This window comes from Fundulus heteroclitus, chromosome 2, assembly GCF_011125445.2.
Source record: "Fundulus heteroclitus isolate FHET01 chromosome 2, MU-UCD_Fhet_4.1, whole genome shotgun sequence".
Classification (NCBI taxonomy): domain Eukaryota; kingdom Metazoa; phylum Chordata; class Actinopteri; order Cyprinodontiformes; family Fundulidae; genus Fundulus; species Fundulus heteroclitus.
The window spans coordinates 23,313,790-23,334,992 of record NC_046362.1 but is presented as its reverse complement, the minus strand read 5'-3'; the positions used below and the strand labels follow the sequence as shown (position 1 = coordinate 23,334,992).

At 39.9% G+C, this 21,203-nt stretch overlaps 3 protein-coding genes across 3 annotated transcripts; 1 reads left to right on the top strand and 2 right to left on the bottom strand.

The window, feature by feature from the left end:
• Window positions 1–319: 319 nt before the first annotated feature.
• LOC118556613 (titin-like) lies at window positions 320–4,306 on the bottom strand. The gene is made up of 2 exons (XM_036151229.1): window positions 882–4,306; window positions 320–790 (listed from the first exon to the last, which is right to left on the bottom strand). The coding sequence occupies exons 1-2, from the start codon at window positions 3,997–3,999 to the stop codon at window positions 756–758; spliced, it is 3,153 nt and encodes a 1,050-aa protein (XP_036007122.1). The 5' UTR covers window positions 4,000–4,306; the 3' UTR covers window positions 320–755.
• LOC105918243 (titin) lies at window positions 4,307–8,883 on the bottom strand. The gene is made up of 3 exons (XM_012853291.3): window positions 8,720–8,883; window positions 8,273–8,372; window positions 4,307–7,149 (listed from the first exon to the last, which is right to left on the bottom strand). Exons 1-3 carry the CDS (start codon window positions 8,738–8,740, stop codon window positions 4,325–4,327), a joined length of 2,946 nt encoding a protein of 981 aa, XP_012708745.3. The 5' UTR covers window positions 8,741–8,883; the 3' UTR covers window positions 4,307–4,324.
• A 1,317-nt stretch (window positions 8,884–10,200) lies between these two features.
• Window positions 10,201–14,478, top strand: gdpgp1 (GDP-D-glucose phosphorylase 1). The gene is made up of 2 exons (XM_012853294.3): window positions 10,201–10,362; window positions 12,314–14,478. The coding sequence occupies exon 2, from the start codon at window positions 12,322–12,324 to the stop codon at window positions 13,411–13,413; it is 1,092 nt and encodes a 363-aa protein (XP_012708748.2). The 5' UTR covers window positions 10,201–10,362; window positions 12,314–12,321; the 3' UTR covers window positions 13,414–14,478.
• The last annotated feature ends 6,725 nt before the right edge of the window (window positions 14,479–21,203 follow it).

Sequence of the window (21,203 nt, the reverse complement as noted above, 5' to 3'; positions counted from 1 at the left end):
ACATATGAATTGTAAAAAGGTAACAGCAAATTTCCCTGGCCAAAAAAAATCTACAAAAAATTCCCTGGCCAAAAGAAAAATAATAAAAGATAAATGATAGATAGATAGATAGATAGATAGATAGATAGATAGATAGATAGATAGATAGATAGATAGATAGATAGATAGATAGATAGATACACAGATAGAATCCAAACTGCTGCAAATTGCTGCATTAAGTCAGCCCTATTCAATAAATTTGAATATTATTGAAAGTACGTATTTATCAGTAACTCAATTCACTAAGTGAAACACAGTATGTAGATTAATTACAGACAGGTTGATGTATTCAAGTCTTTATTTCTGTTAATTATGATGATTTTCTGCTAACAGCTGACAAAAAAAACATCATTTAAGATTACAATATTACAGTGGACCAGTAAAAAGCATGTTTAATTGATGCTTACAGATTGGTATTTTCAAGATACTTTTAACATGACAAACAAGCCTCATTGGAATGCATATTCTAATTTATTGAAAATCACTGTATATAGAAATAGACATCTTTTATTCATAAAGCTCACTTGAACAAGAATCTCAGATATTAAAACATTTTCAGAGTGAGTAGGTTTAGTTATTTCTTTAAAATCACTGACAGTAAATTTTCCACATATAAATTCCCCATACAATTATTAATAGCTAAACAAATGGATTAAAAAAATCTGTTCTTCTTATTAGAAATCATAAAAGAAAGTGGGTCTTGTTGGGTTGAAACACTAAGCTCCCTGGTTTGTCTCCCAGTCTGTTGTTCCTGGAATAAAAAATAACATAAATTAAAGCATGCAAGGTAATGTACAGGTGAGATTAAATGATATATATATTTTTTTCTGGTGAGGTTTTACCTGTCATCTTTGTTCCTTCTTTTGTCTCAGCTGAAACCCCAATGCCGTATTCATTTTCACCGGTGACTCTGAAGAAGTAGATCCCTCCCTCTTCCAGATCAGACACCTTATAGGACAGTCGCCGGCATTTGTCCGTGAGTCTTGTCCAACCTTTTCTACTAATTTCTCGTATGTCTATGAGGTAGTTGTTCACAGGACCTCCGCCTTCATTCTCGGGGATGTCCCAGGTAACAGTGGCGGAGTTCTTAGTCACATCTTTGACTGTTATGTTGCTAGGAGGACCCGGCGAATCCAAAACCCTGACATTCAGGGTTAAAGTTGCAGATCCGGCAACATTTTGAAGTTTGACTGTGTATTTGCCAGAGTCATCGCGTGTTGCCTGCTCCACTGTGATGGAGGTAATGAGGTTGCTCGTGTGTATAAGTCCCCTGACCCTTAAATCAACACCTGCTTTTTCCCATGACACACTGGGAGCAGGTTTGCCGATGAAAGGTACAGTCAAAGTAAAAGAGCAGCCATCTTTTACAAGCAGAGTCTTTCTCATTTCAGGGCTGATGTTGAATCTGGGCTCCTCCTCCCTCTCCATGGCAAGTGTGGGGTCTGTTTCAGGACTGGGCTCACTCATGCCAATCTTGTTAACGGATCTTACGGTAAACACGTATTCTGCACCGGTTGCTAGTCCGGTCACTGTAAACTCTGTCTTGTCTGTGTTCTGAACACCCACAGCCCAGTCCTCCTCTGTTGGTTTTCTAAATTCAACTTTGTACCCTGTAATTGGTGCTCCGCCATCAAACAGTGGCTTGTTCCATGCCAGAGTGACGGAGGACTTGGATGAATCAGTTATGGCGGGCTTTGCTGGAGGGGAGGGTAAAAACGTTGGATCCTCTGCTGAGGCAAGAGGGGATGGTGAACTGGGCTCACTTAGACCAGCAGCATTCTCAGCAAACACTCTAAATTCATACTCACATCCCTGATGCAGGCCAGAGGCTTTGACTCGTAGGTCATAGACTGGTTTTTTGTTTACTCTGACCCAGCGGACACCATGCTTTTCTCGTTTCTCTATAATGTAGCCACTTATACGGCTACCGCCATCAGAAGCAGGCCTCTTCCAGTTGATCGTCATAGATTCACTGGTAGCACTAGTGACTTCAACGTCTGTCGGAGCAGACGGGATAGTGAATGGATCCATAGCTTTTATTGGCTCACTTTCCAAAATCTCCCCTTCCCCATATTTGTTTACTGCTCTCACTCTGAAAAGGTATTCATTTCCTTTGAGGAGTTTGGTTATTTTGCAGGTGGTTGCCATCACGTCATCGCACACAAGAGTCCAAGAAACACGGCTGGTTTCACATTTTTCAACAATATAGTGCAAGACCTCTGCACCACCGTCCTCGTGTGGAGGTCCCCAGGACAAGGTACACTTCTCTGCTGATAGGCCAGACACTTCCAGAGGTCCAGCAGGAGGGCCTGGTCTGTCTAGCACCTTGCAGGTAACAACCCTGGATGTGGTACCTCCTGTGTTCTGCAAGGTTAGCGTATACTGTCCAGAGTCTTTCCTTACACTCTCCCTGATAAGGAGAGAAGTGTGGCACTTTGTTGCCGATATCTCAACCCTTCCCTTGGTGCTAATGTTTCTTCCGTTTTTCAACCAAAACACGGTGGGGTTAGGGCGGCCGTAAATTTCAGCATCTATCTTGAGAAGGTCTCCCGCTTTGACCACCACCGCCTGCCTAAATTTGTCATCCAAGTTGATAATAGGCGGCTCCACATCATGCTGCACCGTAATAGGCCCGGTGGTTTCAGAAGGCGCGCTGAAACACTCGGCTGCATTCTTTGCAGTAACCCGAAATTCATATTGCTCACCCTCCGTGAGCTCAGTCACGTCCAAAAAGGTGTCCATTAAGTTTGTGAAGTTGCACTTCAGCCAGCAGCCATCTGGCAGCTCTTTGCGCTCAACAATGTAACCTGTTATTTTAGCACCCCCGTCGTAGTTTGGTTTGTCCCAGGAGAGTGAAACTGAAGTGTTGGTCACACTGGTGACTGTGAGATTTGAAGGGGCATCACACCGGTCTCTTGCTGCAACCGGTTCAGATGGCTTACTGCAGGGTCCAACACCGGCCAAATTCTCAGCGTAGACTCGAAACTCATATATCAGACCCTCTTCAACGCTTGTCACCTTGTATTGGTTCTCAGTCACTGGACTTCTGTTTACCTTTGTCCATAGTATACTGCTCTGATCTTTGCTTTCAACATGATAACCAAAAATAGGGCTGCCACCATCGCTGTTCGGTTTGCCCCAAGCAATGATCATTACAGACTTTGAAGCCTGGACAACATGGATGTTAGCTGGTGGACCAGGTGGTTTGAAGGGATACTGGGCAATGACCGTGTCTGTTTCAATAAACTGGCTCTTTCCATAGCGATTCTCTGCAGCCACTCGAAATTGATATTCAGTACCCTGTGACAGCCGGGAAACTTTGATTGATGATCTTGCAACTGTGGCCGACACATTCTGCCATGCTGAACTGCCCGCGTCTCTTTTCTCAACAACGTAATTCGTTATTTGACACCCACCACTGTAAAGCGGGGGATGCCACGACAGAGACACAAAGTCCGCACTAACTTCATCCACTCTGAGATCGCTCGGTGGTCCGGGCCTTTCAAAAACATTTACAAAGATTTCAGCGGATGTCGTTCCAACAGCATTGGTCAGGATTGCCTCATAGGCACCAGCATCAAACCTGGCTGCATCCTTAATGCATAACTGAGACGCAGATTCAGATGTTTGTACGTTTACTCTGCTTGTCTCCTTCAACACGTTTCCCTCTTTATTCCAGACTACCGTTGGTGGTGGGACGCCTCTAAAGGGAACATCAATTTTCAAATCATTCCCTACCTTTACACTAAATGTATTGGTCAGCAGATTGATAACAGGCTTAGCACTGGTGTCCTTTACAATAACAGGTGTCAGCAAGGCTTTTGGTTCACTCATCCCTTTATCATTCACGGCACTCACTCTGAAAAAATACTCCCGTCCTGCTGTCAGTCCATTGACGGTCATTTCTAGCACTTTACTCTCTGAGCATTTCGTCCATGTATCGTGTCCCTCGGGTTGCATTTCTACGATGTAACACGTGATTTTGCTTCCTCCATCATGATCAGGCTTCTCCCACGAGAGTCTCGCACTATTGCAAGTGACCTCTCTCAGCGTGATTTTGCCGGGAGGGGGAGGAGCCTCAGACACTTTAACAGCATCAGCCGTCTCTGCTGGCTGTCCAGCGCCAAACTCATTCACTGCGAGGACACGGAAATAATAAAAGCTTCCTTCCTGTAGATTGTCAATCTTGTAGGAATTCCTGACACAGTTGCTACAAACACTGGTAAACGCCTTCCTGGCCTCCTCTCTCTTTTCAACTATGTAGTGTGAAATCTTTGTTCCTCCATCAATAAGTGGGGGGCTCCCAGGAGATGAGGACGGAGTCTCTCTTTACATCCTTCACTTCTAAATTTGTTGGTGCACTGGGAGAGTCCAATACTCTCACATTGATGAATGCTGATTTGGTACCGCTGCAGTTCTTGGCAGTCAGCACATACTTTCCACTGTCATTTCTGTTGACATTTTCTATCATCAACTCAGTGTAAGAGTGTGTTACCTCAATTTGAGCACACTCACTTAGAGTGCCATCTTCTTTTGACCACCTAACCTCAGGCTCTGGCCTTCCACTGAAGGTGACAAAAAGACGTAAGGTGGAGCAAGCTCGAACATTTACTACCTTTCTGAAGGCATTGTCCAGTTCAATCTCTGGTGCCTGTACTTTCTCAGTCGGCGCTACAGAACCCGGTAATTCCACAGGTTCTCCAACTCCAGTTGAATTGGTTGCACATATACGAAAATTGTACTCTGAATTTTCTTTTAGTCCTCCTACAGTGTAGTTTGTGTCCTTTATGCCTGTGCTTGGTGTGCATGCAGCCCATTCATCAGCTGTGGCCTCCTTCATTTCCACAACATATCCATCGATAGCGTCACCACCATCGTAAATTGGTTTTGACCAGGTGAGAGATACTGTGCTGTTGGAATAATCTGTCACTTTTGGGTTGGAAGGTGGACCAGGTGGGTATGTAGCTTCACATACCTTTATATAGTCACTGATCTCACTGGGTGCACCCACGCCTGCAGCGTTTTCAGCAAGAACTCTGAATTGATAGTAATGGCCTTCTGCAAGCCTAGTACATCTGAAACGCAAGTCGTTTAGCCTTCTCTTGTTACATTTGGTCCATCGGACACCATCTTTGTCACGTTTCTCCAGGATGTAGCCATCAATCTCAGAGCCTCCGTCGCTCTCGGGCCTTTCCCACGTCAGCACAACCGAGTCTCCAGTCACGGCACTGGCTGTAGGAGCGGAGGGCGCGCCAGGAGGCTTGAAAGGATTTTGTGCAACGAAAGGTTCTGATTCCAGAAATTCACCAACCCCATACTTATTCACGGCAGCAATTCTGAACATATATTCTTTTCCAGCCACTAGTTTTGTCACTTTGTAACTCACGGCTTCAATATGAGGTTCAACCTCTGTCCATGTGACACGACTGGTTTCCCTTTTTTCAATGATGTAATGGGTGACACTGGCACCTCCGTCATTTAAAGGCGGGTTCCAGGTAAGGTTGCATTTCTCTGCACTCACAACCTTGACCCTCAATGGCCCATCGGGGGGACCGGGTCTATCTAAGACCTTCACATTAACCGAAACTGTTGTAGTTCCACCACTGTTGCCGAGACTCAACACATAACGTCCGCCGTCCACACGTGTGCAGTCCCTGGCAGTGAGAGTTGTATGAGTGATGGTGTTTTTGAGCTCCATTCTTGGTGTACTCTTGTCAATTTCTTTTCCATCCTTCAGCCACGCCACCTCTGGGAGAGGTTTCCCAAAGTAATCGGCCTCGATGACAAACGTTTCGCCAGCTTGGACAACAATAGTGCTCTTAAACTTGGGATCGATGAACGCAGTGGGGGCTTCAATAACATCCTGAGCAAGAATGGTTATGGTTTCTGAGGGTACGCTCCAAACACCAGCACTATTCTTAGCAGTCACCCTAAACTCATAGTTTTGCCCTCCTGTCAGACCCGAGACTGTGAAAAGACTGTCAGTGAGGTTTGTAAAGTTCACCTTCATCCATCTGCCATCTGGTAGCTCCTTTTTTTCAACGACATACCCTGTAATAGTGCTTCCTCCATCATACTTGGGTTTTGCCCACTGAAGTGTGATGCTGTCTCTGGTTACCACAACAGCTTCGGGTTTTCCAGGTGGATCACAGGGATCTCTTGCCACATAACACTCCGACGTATTACTACATGGGCTCAGCCCTGCGACATTTTCAGCCAAGACTCTGAACTCATACTCGATCCCTTCCTCCAGCCCGCTTGCTTTGAAGCGAGTGTCGGCTAAAACAAATTTGTTCAGCCTGGTCCACAAAATGCTGTTCCTCTCTTTACGTTCCACGTGGTAGCCGACGATGGGGCTGCCTCCGTCTCTAAGTGGCGGCTCCCACTCCACCACCATGCTATACTTCGTCACGGCGGATACAAAGGGAGTGCCAGGACGAGCGGGTACGCTGAAGGGATATTTTGCCGTCACAACCGGAGAGGTGATTGCAACACTTTTTCCGTACCTATTTTCGGCAAAGACCCTGAATTGGTATTCGTTTCCCGTTTTCAGCTTGCTAACTTTGATGGTGGTTCTCACTGTTGTCGCGGACACGGTATGCCACTCTGTGCTTGTAGTTTCCCGTTTCTCCACTACATAGTTGTCCAATTGGCAGCCTCCTGTATATGGAGGTGGGTCCCAAGATATAATAACATAGTCACAATTAACCTCATTAATCCTCACAGGCCCTGTGGGAGGGTCTGGCTTCTCGAGAACAATCACAGTGATGTCTGCTGTGTCTTTTCCAGCGCTGTTGCTCGCTGTGACAGAATACTGACCAGAATGTTCCCTGACTGCATGTCTGATATGAAGGATAGCTAATGAGGTTTTATTTAAAATCTCGAGCCTCGATGTTTCCTTTACCATCTGACCGTCTTTTTTCCATTCAATCTTTGGGGAAGGGTGGCCAGCCACGGGGATCTCTACTTTTAGATCTTCACTATTCTTGACAGTGAATGTGCTAAAGGTTAACTGCAGTTTGGGCTTAACAGCGTTTTCCTTGTTTGTTGCAGAAGCAGTTGAAGCCTGAGGCCTGTTTTGTTGACTCTCTGCAGAAGATGGTTGTTGACCTGGAGTGAGCAAAATTGACCATTAGTAAAAGTCAAGCAATGTATAAAAATGAAGTTGAAACAATATATGCATTTCAATATGCTCTGGAAAACCTGAGAAGTGTATTTATCATAAATATACTGATACAAATGGTTGTCCATCAGAGGTGAAGGACAATCAGAAATAGCGAAAAGGAGACTCTCTGTATTATTGTACTTTTTATTCTTTTATAGTTTCTGTTTTCTCTTTTATATAATTTGGATTTTTGAGTCTGTAATAAAATCTGTCTATCTATCTATCTATCTATCTATCTATCTATCTATCTATCTATCTATCTATCTATCTATCTATCTATCTATCTATCTATCTATCTATCTATCTATCTATCTATCTATCTATCTATCTATCTATCTATCTATCTATCTATCTATCTATCTATCTATCTATCTATCTAAAGGGAAATGGGGGCTATCAAAAGCTGACACATATGGTAAAAGGCTGGCTTTTTGTTTATTTATAGTTTGTTTCTTTGCAACCCCTTTGCTAAAGGATGTAAAAAAAAGAAGAGAGGAAATGTCTGTGTGGAGAGCTGATGTTTGATTTAGTATCAAAGTACCTGTCTAAGGCTGTCCACAGTCATGAATTCAGGGTATAGCAGCATTTTATATATATATATATATATATATATATATATATATATATATATATATATATATATATATATATATATATATATATATATATATAGAGAGAGAGAGAGAGAGAGAGAGAGAGAGATAGAGAGAGAGAGATATTGTGTGTGTGTGTGTGTGTGTGTGTGTGTGTGTGCGTGCACTTTTGAGATCAATTGTGTTTTAAACTCGGAGAGCTTTTTAAAGGAGCTCCCAATCATCTTTTCATTATACTATATTTATGAAACTGAAGCTTTGATCCAATGCACTGTACTCTTTATACTCTGCCTCTACTCTTGCTGGAATTGTTTGGCTCATACTAAGAAATAGATGTGAAGTTTAACAAAAAGAAGGGATAACATTTAGCAAATGGGAACATTTTTTAATAATATTTAGTATATAGCAATTCTGTTCGGGAATTTAAAACAAAGCTTTTTAGACTGAAAATAAACGGGATGAAAGTGCTTCATACCTTGGACAGTGACCAGGGAGGACAGGGAAGCCTCTGGATTAGGATCCTCCGTCATATTTATATTTAGAGGCTGAGCCACCTCTTCAGATTCATTTTTTATCTACAATAAGCAACAACAAAAAATGGGTAAGAGAAGTCGTGTTTAAAGATGAGCTAACATTTTTATATGGTACTGTTTTTTTTTTTTAATATTCTTAACACTGGTCATTTGAATATTGAGGTTTTTTTTATATGTCTCTTTCTAAATCTCTAATAAGCCTTATCTGCTTCTTCTAAGGAATAATAGTTTATGTCATTTTTTTAACTCTTTAATTTCATCTTGAAATATCACATGATTGTCAACATGCAAAAGTAAAAAAACAAAGTAACTGTTTGGTTACTGAAACCGATGCTATGCTGCATTACAAATTACTTTGAGACATATGAAAAAGTCATGGCCATACTCACCTTGTTTGTACCTCTTTCCATCCTGTCACCTCCTTGAATTTGGGTTATTTTGAAGAACTGAACGTGAATTCAGATCCTGTTGTTCTGAAACCTCCTCAAGTGATATGAAGTCTGGTGAACCCCAGGTCTATTAAGCAGACACTCACAGCTCTGCCAGTCAACGCCTATTTTATCTTTGGAAGCATGCAGTGACTAAAATAAACATGGAGACTGACCGGGCAGCTGCTCATTCTTTCAAACCTAGCTAAGCCAACAGTGTATGGGTCAGCTCGAAAGATCTAGGGCGTTACTCAGCCGTTAAATATTGTGATCCTTTTGTTTGATTTAAAAAGTATCACAACCTCAGCAGCCAAATATAGAAATACTTGCATTTTTATTGTGACCATTAAGTGGATGAATTATATGTGCAGTTTAGCTTCAGTGGTAGTATTCATGTAGTTTGTTTACTGGTTTAATTTGGTATGAGTAGTACATCATAAATTAATTGTAAAGTTTGATTTTTATTCTATGGTCTGTTGCCACCAAACAGATTTTAAAGAGCCACCCTAAAAACTAAAGTTTGAAAATGAAATAAGTATAGTAAACAAAATTTAAAAAGTCATGCATATTAATGGACTCGGGTCATTGAACAGTGGAGATAAAGACCAGCTCCTTTGTAACCCTGCAAGATGAAAGTATATAAATTATGTAAGGATTTGTGATCAGAGAGGAATTAATGAATAGACAAAATGAGGATTGAAATTAACCTAAATGGTTTTAGCCCCAACTTAGATCTTCGAGGAACACCTGCTATTAGTTTCATATCAGCCAACTCACACAGGCATAAATCTGTCAAAAATTATTTTGTAAATTTACACAAAGAAAAGGATTTCTAATTAACTATCTCAGATGCTTCAAGGAATGATAGCTTTAACAACACCAACTCTAGTAGAAAACTTGTTTTGCCTTTAAATCAGGAACTGGTTGTCTCAAACGAGTATTAAAAAAAAATCTTAATGCAAGATTGCAAAGAATGAATGGGCCTGAAATAAAACAAAATAGTTCACCGGGAGGTTAACTTGTTAAAACTGTCATTTATTTAAGCCTTATTATTACTGACAGTATGGCCAAAAGTTAAATTTAAAGCCCACTGGAATTGTAAATACACATGAAGAGTTAATTTGCAAAAACAGATAACTCCGTTTTTATAAATTTTCCAAAACAACATACTTTTTATTATTTAGTTAAGGTGATACCAGTCAAACTAACCTACCGGGCGAATTTGATCAAGTAAGAGTGACATAACAAAATAATGGCATCTCAAAAATACACCTTTATTAAAAGGACCCCCCACTTACATTTTAGTTTTTTTGGCTAAAAACGGAGTTATCTGTTTTTGCAAATGAACTCTTCATATATAGATTATTGTTTATCAAGTGAGTCGGAACCCATTTCCAATAAGTGAGCTTTTATATTGAAGACCGGAAGTGTACACCGGAAGAGGAAATCGTGAAGGCTAGCAGTTAGCTATCAGCTAACCGGTGCTAGACGTGCGGCTTTGAACGTGCTAAAGTTAATTTGAAGAGGAGATAGTTTTGAACAGTTAATAGCTTCAAATCTGCTGTTGGCTTTATGAAGCTGATCCACGGAGTCAAGACAAGAAGGTGAGGGGACAAAAAAAATGTAAAACGTCACTCTGTGTAATTCAGTTAAACGTTGGAAAACTGTTTATTTAGATGAAATAAGCAAAATTTGAAATATTTTTAATATTAATATCAATACATTGAAAGCGGATTTTTTGTAGATGTTTTTAATGTTTAATAGTTTGAGTTAAATAAACTTGTACAGAGTTTTGTATTAAACCATAAGCAGGGCAGGGAGACCAATGGGAAGATGCCCGGAAGTACCTACCACTCTTTTAGCTACGGAGCAGGGTGCGTGTTTGGGTCAATCTTACCGCTTTTTTTTTTTTTTTTTTTTTTTTTTTTTTTTTTTTTCCATTACAGAAATTAGAAACTTACAGTTCACGTTTGCATGAAGGGAAAACAAAAACAGTCAAAATAAAATAAAATACATAAAAGACACATTTCAACAACAACAATTAAAGTAAATAGCCAGAGTAACAAAAAATAAATATTAGTCAAATGAATTATAAAGTTAAAGTAGATAAATGTTGTAAACATTTTGATGCTGATTTACCCTTTAATCCAGAGATGCAGATTATATAATTTTTTAAGTTAATTTTAAAAACACTGAAAAGAGGTTTGTTCTTCATAAATTTTGATTTATGGATGAAGAATTTACCAAGCAAAATAAATAGATTGACTATATATTGTATAGAGGGGTTTGAGTCAGAGAAATAAAAGAAAATGTCAAAACTGGATAAAAGAATGTTTGAGCCAAAGTGACCATTAATAAAGCATTGCATATCATTCCACAGAGAAGAGCTATGTGAACAACTATAGAATAAATGGTCTAATGTTTCTATGTCCAAAGAGCAGAAGGAGCATTTTACATCTACAGTGGGGATAAATTTTGAAATAAGCTCATTACAGGGGTAATAATGGTGAAGGATTTTAAATGTTATTTCTTTTACTTTGTTTGTAATTAAAAATTTATGTGGGTTACTCCACGCTCTATTCCAGTTAATGTATTCATACAGGGGGGACCATTTGTACCTGGAGGCAGGGATAGAGTTTGCACATATAAGGTTTTTAATTACTTTGTTGTTGACTTTTCTGTCTAGAAAAGATAAACCATTTATCGAAATATTGCTGGAGACAAAAACAGTCGTTTGATCCAAATCTTTCTCGTCTCTAAGTAGGGTGATGATCCCATGGGGTATGGCTCTGGTTACAACGTCAAATTCTTTTCTTGGAGGATGGAAGTGAAATTTATGAGTGAATTCGTCATATGTTAAAATTTGTTTTGAGTTATTTAACAGTTGGGCTACCAGAACAATATCATGTTTAAACCAGTTTTCTATAAAGAGAGTCTTGTTTCTATGTATGATGTGCATATTGTTCCAGATAAAACATTTATGAGGGGAGAAATTGTGTTTGTATAAAAGCGACCAGCAAGTTAGAGCCTGTTTATGGAAGTTTGACAGTTTGATTGGCAGTCTGTTGATGGAGTACGGGCACTGAAGTAAGAATGTGATTTTGCCAAGTTTTTCAAAGATGAAGTTTGGAACAATGTTCCACAGACTGTTTGGATTTTCAGGAATCTTTTAAACCAGTTAATTTTTAATATCTCATTAAAAAGAGAGAAGTTGATTACCGATAAACCCCCTTCCTCAATTTTATTAGTCAAGATGTTTTTTCTGATTTTATGGGGCTTCTTCCTCCATATAAAGTTATATAATAGCTTGTCTAGATTAGCACAGTGAACTTTAGGTATTTCTATAGATGTAAATAAATATGCTGCTCTTGAGAGACCTTCTGCTTTAGAAAGCAGAATATTTGTCATTTTGTATGCACAGAGTGCGTACAGAACGAAATTTCATTGCTAGTAAATTACAGTATAAAGTGCAGCAGTGATTAAAAGTAAACAATTGCTATGTTAACAATGCTTTGCGATCTCGTGTATTTAAAATGTTTTCCTGCTCACCAACAGATCCGACCATGCTGCTCCAGTTTGTGTACAGCCCCCAGGACTTTGTCACGGACGTGCTTCAGAGAGGAGACGTCCGTCCGCCGCCTTCCAAGTTTGACACGCTCATCAGAGCCGGCTGGACGGACCGGATGGACAGGGGACTCTTCCGGTACCGTCTGGGGGACCTGCAAACGCGTGTCCTGCCGGGCCCCAGCGGCTACGTCGCTCAGCTCAACATTCAACGCGGAATCGAGCGGAGGAAGCCCCAGGAGATACTGAGCATTCAGCAGGAGTTTAATCCCAGCCAGTTTAACTTTAACAAAATAAACAAAATAAACGCGGATGAGATTATATGTGAGATGACGAAGGACACGGGCAGTGGAGTAGATCTACCCGCGGGCCAGCTGCCTCGACCCAGCAGGATTGTTGTGTTGATCAACGTCAGCCCCCTGGAGTTCGGACACTGCCTACTTGTTCCCGACCCGTCGCTCTGCTTACCTCAGATCCTCACAAGAACCGCCGTCCAGGCCGCCATCGAGTCTGTGCTCCTCAGCGCCGACCCCGGTTTCCGCGTGGGCTTCAACAGCCTCGGAGCGTTTGCGTCCGTCAATCACTTGCACCTTCACGGATACTACCTGGACCACGAGCTCAGGATCGAAACCGACCTCGTGAAGCCTTTGATCGCCGAGAAGAGGTTTTATCGCACACTAGGCTTCCCTGTTGGATTCTTGATTTTTACAGAACCGGACGAGGTGGACACGACGGCCAGAACCGTCTGCGAAGTGACGGACTTTCTCGTGGGCGAAAACGTTGCTCACAACGTGTTCCTGACCAGAGGCTGCCCACCGGGCGGCCAGACGCCGAGCGCGAAGGAGCGCCGCTTGAGAAAAGGTGTCCGTATAGCCGTTTGGCCCAGGAAAGCTTGCTTCGGCTCCAAAGAGGAATCCGCCTTTAACGTGGCGCTCTGCGAGTTAGCGGGGCATTTGCCCTTTAAAAACAAAAAGGACTTTGAGTGTACAACTGAGAGAGAGGTCATAAGTATAGTTCAGAGGTATCTTCTGCCAGAAGATGCGTTTCACCAGCTGGAAGAGCAGCTGGTTAACCACTTATTGACTCTTTAATGTCAGGAATACATATTTAATGTTCATAAAACTTTAGGGTATCCACGGTTAATCTGAATCAATGCCGTTCTGTGTTTTTGTGCCACTGGCATGATGGTGGGTGTGTCACACAAGGAACAAATGGCGCACTCACAATGTCAGTCTGTGGGTTTTTGACATCTGTCACTGCTGACCCAGACGTGGCGTAGTTTGTTTGAAGCAGCCTTCGGACAGACCGATCCTACCGTGATTGCGCGCCGCTGAACCAGAAGCCTAAGAAAACTGACAATCAAGACATCTGAGCGTGAAAATGTATGAAAAATTTGAACTCTAAATGTAAAGTTAAACGTGCCCGAGTTCTTTAAAAGTAATAAGTCCGCAAAAAGATGCGTAACACTCCAATGGGAATGCTTGTCTCATTCCCGTCGGGGTGCTGGATATGATCTAAAATAGTTTTGGCGTCCCTTAAAATGCAAAAGTTTTAAAACGCCTCTTGAGTGAAAGTTCTTTATCCTGATTTGGAAAGCTAGAAGTTCTAACAACAATGTTTTGATAAAAATAAAGACGCAGCCTCATGTAGTTTCTAGACATTTTCCTCAGTCTGACGTCGCTAAACGCTGGAGGACACGAGATCCAGCCGAACAAACAGAAACCCGGATGTTTAAATTGATCGTGCATGCACGGTATTTACATGCACACGTGTTTTTTTTTTTAAACTATGTGTCATGTTTAAGTTTCCCTCGAGTCGTCTTCTGCTGATAATGCCGGCGGTCACTGCTGAGACGCGGGCCCGTCTGAAGAAGCAGCTAGCGGAGTTCGTGGTTGCTGCACTGCATCGTGGGAAAACCTGAAAGCTTCGACTGATCGAACCTCCTGTGTAACGTTTTTGCTGAGCTTCTTGATTAATCACAATGCCACATACAGTAACGCTAATCTCAGCGTTATTAAACATTATGTTTATATTATGTGTAACATAATGTTTTTTAGTTGCCATGGGCTTGAAAGATTTTGTTATTGTACGATAGCCTTCAGTAAAGAGACCAAACTTTCACTGCTTGTTGGTATTAAAGCAAAAATCTGAGTAAATTATGGAATTGCTTTGTTTTCTCCACCTGTGGGGCGCAACAATGATCCCTACTGCTGCTACAATAATACAACGGTTATATCAATTTTATTTCCAACAGTTATTTATTTGATTCTGATATAATGTGTCGATCAGAAATGTAGAATAAACACTTTATAACTATTGTGCAGGCTATCACTCGTTACCATGTTACACTTGGACAAAAAAAAAAGTAACAATGATAATAAAACAACAAAACTAAAAGATGAATCAATCAGTTGTGCAAATTAGAGATGTTTCAGTATCATCTTTCCCTTTTGGAGGTTTTGAAGGTCGACTGTTTGATCTTAATGTTGATCTTAATGTTGCACACATCTACAGCACCACTGAATGAACCTCAGCCTTTTCTGGTTATTTAAAGAGAATTGCAAATATATTGATATTGTGGTTAACGTTGTTCTGGCAACGAATTTTTTTGAAATGCACATCGTTTGTCTGTGATGCAACTGGTTGCCTTGACGTCTATTTAGCTTCTGCTGTTTTGCCAAAAGCTGGAGATTTCCAGATGTCATTGAACAAACTTCTTTTCTAACGTTTTTTTTTGTTTTTTTTGTTACATCTGACACGTTTTTGTTTGGTGACAATATCTGCAAGACAAGTTGACCTGGAATTGTTTGGGGACAAAGTAATCCAGAGTGGCAAAGAAAACATTGCGCCCCCACCTCCGGTTTCTTCTGCTCGTTTGTCTTGTGATGTTTTACATCATCGAATAGGGCTGGGCGGCATGGCCAAAAACTTATCTGCCAATATATTTCTTCATTTCGGTCGACGCGATATAATTACAGTATCCATACAAACAAAATAAAAGCGTCAGAAAGACCTCCAGGAACGGCCACAACAGATGCCGGTACAAACTTATGACAATTATTTTAACATGTTTATAAATCTCCAATGTAATATTTTAGAAATATTTGCTTTAAAACAAGAAAACACATAAAAACTAGAACATCAGTCAAGAGACAAATGCTGTAATCACAGACGGTAATGTATATTGAAATACCTGAAATGTCATATCACCTTTATTGAACAAAGTTATATCCTGATATAAATTGATCCTGAATTATCGTCCAACCTTATCATCAAACAATTTATAAAAAAAACTGTCATGCTGCATAACTGCAGGAGAGTCCAAAGTGCAGCTCTGGGGCCACAAATGGCCCCTGGACTGATTTTGTACGGCCCCTGACTGCAATTCAAGAAAAAATTTGGTCCACCAGCACTGGCGGTAGATGCAGATTGAGACATCTTATTTTAAATTGGGGCAAACCTATTACAGACAAGTTAAAATCTTATTACTGTTGAAAATGTTTGATACAACACAAAGTACTTTTACATTCTCTTTCATAGTAAATATCTACTAGAAACCTTTTCTGTAGGACAAATGAAGACTTTGGTAGACCAAAAGTAGCTTTTAATTCATTTTCTTAAATCACAGCAAGCCTTTTCAAAGACTGACCCCAAACCCTGTATTGCTAAGAAAAAAACAAAAGCAAGTTTTTTTCAATCGAGCCCAAAAGAGTTTGCCAACTGGATGACCATCTTTTAATAAGGCAAAATATTTTTTATGTTATTGATCTGCAATGATTTACACATCCTTTATCCTACAGAATATATGACTCGTTTGTTTAATTGCTCCTGTTTTGTTGAGGAACTAAAATAAAATGCACAACATAATTTTGGGTCATTTTAGTTTTCTTTTTAATTTTATTATTATTATTATGCCCCTTAAGTACTTTTGACAATTTTGGCTCATGAGGCAAAAATAAAACATAGAAAGAGGTTCTCTTTCAAGATTTTCTGCTAGAAAACAGATTTCATCTTTCCATCACTGACGTCAGATCATCCGGGGTTTTCAAAGGCAAGGCAACTTAGTTTTGTTAGTTTTCATAATCTTCTCCTACTTCCTGAAGTCAGGTTATATTTAAGTAATTTTCTCTATAGATCAGGCCTGGTTGTTTCTAATGAAGTTGAACTCAGACTCTAGTTTTAATCTGGGGTTGTCACTGTTATATCAGGATTTAAAAGTTAGGAGCGATTCCATTTTTTCCACTGGGCCAGGCTGCTTTGGGTAAGTGTTTATTATTATTATCATTATTATTATTATTATTATTATTATTATTATTATTATTATTATTATTATTATTATTATTATTATTATTATTATTAATAATAATAATAATAAATGGAATCGTAATTTTGAAAGCTACATTTTGTGTTTACACTGGTTATTTTTTATCTGATATTAAAAGGTGTTTGTTATTCGGAAACATTTAAGTTTGAATCAAAACGAAAGATGTAAAGTCAAATAGTAGTTTTGTTTATTTTCAGAGCTTGTTTTGGAGCCGCAGCAAAGAATATTGACAAAAATCTAAAAAAGAAAAACATATTTGCCATGCAGCCTGGTCAGCCTTCGCTTTAACCCCACATTTATGAGTTGCTGGCATCTAAACGTTTTTTTTTATTATTTGTAAGGCAGGGATCAGCTCGAAGCAGCCTTACGTTGGCTTTCTGCAAAGCAGTCATTAAAGGCTGTAACTTCTTCCGCATGGTTTGTATGTCTAAATGGAGTTTTAGAAACCTTGCGGCGTATGAAACATTGGGAATAAAACGTCACTTTGTCAAGCTTGATAGCAATGCTCAAGTTAGGAGAATCAGCGCCCCACGTTATCCTAAGTAAGCACATTATCCGCCAGAACAGCCTCACCTAGGCAGCAGTTTAAAACTGACTCGGAGGATCATTGAGCGTATACCTGCTGACTTTTAATGAGGGTCTTCACCAGGGAGTTCACAGCACCGTCTTCATCTTCATCATCCAGCTGCGTATGTTCCCCACTGGTTAAAGCGTTTCCCTTTAATATAATTAAAATATTTCTCAGCCTTGAACTGCTTAGCATCCAGATGAATAAGAGAGGCCTTTTTTTTTTTTTTTTTTTTTTTTTTTTGCATTTTAAGTATTCATATTTAAAAAAATATATATTACTATGATTACCTGGCGGATACTATCAGGTGTAATCAAACACAGTGTACTTTTCAATTCAATTGTATTTATATAGTACCAATTCATGACACGTGTCATCTCAAGGCACTTTACGAAGTCAAATTCAATCAAATCATTTAGACAGATTGAAAAGTACGACTATTTATATTCAGCTCCCTTTTCTCTGATACCCTTAAATAAAGTCCAGTGCTGCCAATCGGCTTTACTAAGTCATCTAATTATGAGCTAGAGTCCGAATGTGTAATTTAAGCTAATTATAAACACATTCGTTCTGTGAAGGGGTCAAAGATTTGTACAAGAACATCTGTGAACAAACAAGCATGAAGACCAAGGAACACAGCAGATGATTCAGGGATGAAGTGGTGGAGAAGCTCAAAGCAGAGTTGGTTATAAAATGATCCAATCTTTGGTTATCACAGACAGCACAGCTCAGCCTGTCACTGCACAGGAAAGAGTAGATAGCCAAACTCCATGTCCACCCACCCGAACTGTCAGCCAAGCAACAACAGGCAACTCTGGAGGAGCTGCAGAGATCACCAGCTCAGGTGGGAAAATTGTTCTACAGAATTGCTGATAATAATGCGCTCCACAGCTCTGACCTTTAAGGAAGAATGTCTAAAAGAAAAGTCAAAGTCAATCAAATCCTCCAGACAGATTGGTCAAAAGTTTCCTATCTAAGGAAACCCAGTAGATTGCATAGAGTCTTAACAAGCAGTATTCACTCCTCCTGACAGTCGTCTGCATTGTCCATGGCTTTGCAGCAATCCCTCATACTGCGCATGCATGTAGTGACAGTGGAGAGGAAAACTTCCCTTTAACAGGAAGAACCAGGATCAGGGTCATCTGCCTCGACCGACTGGGGGTTAGAGAAGACAGAGCAGAGACACAAGAAAGCACAGAAGCACACATTGATCCAGGAATCCGTTCTATGTTATATGGGAATGGCAGATGATTGCCCCCCTACTACATCTACTGGGGGGGGGGGGGGGGGCAATCATCTGGATGGTGTCACAGCTAACAGAATGCAAGACTAGGTGTACTTACTATGAAGAGGGGAAAAAAGACAGAGAGAACATAAAGTTAAAAGCTGAAACAACAACAAAAAAATGCTAAATTGGAGAACAGTAGGAGAACTCAGCAGAGAGAGATAAATGGATATTGATGTCATTCAGCAGCCTAAGCCTATTGCATAATAACTATAGAGATAGTTTAGGATAACTTCAGCCACTCTAACATTTTAAGCCTAGACTTAAAAGTAGACAGGGTGTCAGCCTCACGGACCAAAACTGGGAGTTGGTTCCACAGGAGAGGAGCCTGATAGCTAAAGGATCTGCCTCCCATTCTACTTTTAGAGACTCTAGGAACCACCAGCAGACCTGCAGTCTGAGAGCGAAGTGCTCTGTTTGGACTTTTCTGAAGTCTGACGGAATGATATGGTTAAAAAAGATCTCTGCACACAATCACTATCCACTATCCCCCGAGCATATTGACCTAAGACAAACCCTTAAAAGCATGCTTTTTTTTCCCGTGCAGAACATTTTGAAGTACATTGAATTATTTGATTTTTTAGTAGTGTCCTGTTTGGCAATGTGGCAATAAGAATTTTTGTCTTAATGCCAAAAAGAGCCCAAAAGATTTTACTTTCACAAGTGGAGCCTTACCGCTTTCACCATAGTGCTTCACTTGATTTATGCATGCAAGTAGCTTTATTATAATTTATGCAGGGAATATTTCATGTTATATGGACACTGAAATAAGAATTTAGAAGAGAAAAAGAAAGGAGAAATGGTGAAAAATAGTGGATATAAAAAGGAAAGAAAGATACAACGTCCTGTCTGCTTCTTCACCTGCAGAGAGAGATATAAAAACAACAGCACAACCAGCCGATAAAGTATTACAGATACAATAATCTAACTCCTTGGTACCATCACTGAAGTATATACAGTATTAATTAATACAACATGTATAAAGTGACAGCTGGACGTATGTCTGCAAGTATCTGGATCCAAGCACCTGTAGGTGTTTGTGAGAGTGCGCCTGAGCATGAATTATTTTATTTGACTTCCCAGATTTGTTTTGGGTTCAGATAAACAGTCAACAGCATCACTTTGGGATTTTTTTCCATGAAAGTCACGCTAACGAATGACTTTATTTACTACAAACTAAGTGTTAAATGTTTTCCCTTTTCATCTCAATGCTTCTCAGCAGCTCTGTAGATTTGTCATTACGCTTTCTTTGTTAAAATAAATAAATAAAATCAAACCTATGACATTCTCTGACCTAGTGTCCTTTACCGAGTCCCGTGTGGTTGACTTTTCTGACATAACATTTAGCTACTCCCGTCACCGGTGCATCGTAGCCTATGGGTAAACATCCATGTCAGGCGCTTTATGTTATGTAAAGCAAACATGAATGTCCTATACGTCCTCATTGAGGAAGTATGAAAAGAACAGACATGTATCACAGTGTGTGTGTGTGTGTGTGTGTGTGTGTGTTTGTGTGTGTGTGTGTGTGTGTGTGTGTGTGTGTGTGTGTGTGTGTGTGTGTGTGTGTGTGTGTGTGTGTACACACTGACTAATTCAGGGGGAAACTACATAATGTGTCCTTGTAATATTTCTGGTTAACAGCTCATTAAAGAACAGTTTCAGAGCACCTTGACATTCATTGCACAAGGTCCTGCAGCCTGCTTACAGGACACAGAGACGCTTTTGGTGACCAGTGTTCTTTCTACCACATAGTTGTAGCTGACGGTAGAAATAATGTCTCACTCGAGTTTACGGAGGTTGCACCAGCGTGTTGAAACGTGATCGTTTCCTATAAACGCTGGATCGTTGACTGTAGCGAATAATCAATGTTTGTTCAAGGTCAGGTTTTTGTGTGTGTTTTCATGTGATACTCTAGTTTTACTATTATTATTATTTGATCATGAAATAAGACAGATGCACATTGATTCATTGCACCTTGTCCGATTGGATTATAATTGCATTAAAAAAAAAAGATTATAATCGCATAGCAATTAACTCTGCGAACTGTGTAAATACACAGCCTATTATTTTGTTTATTAAAAATTAACAAGACATTAGACATTAAAATAATACTTGTGATGATCTGTCATTTAGTTTATTTAGTTTATTTATTTCTTCTAGCCTTCATTTCTAGGAATGGTTGTGTGCTTTTTTTCTGTTGTTGTGCAATTGCCTCTCAAGGCAAGACTGGTAAGTTTATATTTGGCTAAATGTGCCAAGATCTATTTTTTTATTTTATTTTTTTATTTAAGGGAAAAGACGGATCACCTACAATGACACATGTAAGGTAATAAATGAGCATAGGCAGAAATCAAGGGGGGGATGGGGGTGTTTTGACCCCCATTCTGGAAAAACATCAGTAACCTCACCAACTCATTTATTGGGACTTATACTTCTAAATGATATAAAAAGAAAAGCACTAAAAAGGAATTATTTCATAAACACATTTATTACAGGACAGTGAGCTCACAAATATGTTTAATTCATATATAGGAATACAAAGAATAAAACATACAGGAGTGAAAGGCTGTTGACTTTTCCATACATGCAAACAGTGTTTGTATTAAGGGAGTAGCTGAAGTTGGCCACATCCCTTCATCTATTACCAAGAAGGTATAGGACCTGTCATTTGTATCAAAATATGAATCATCTTTCCTCCGACAGA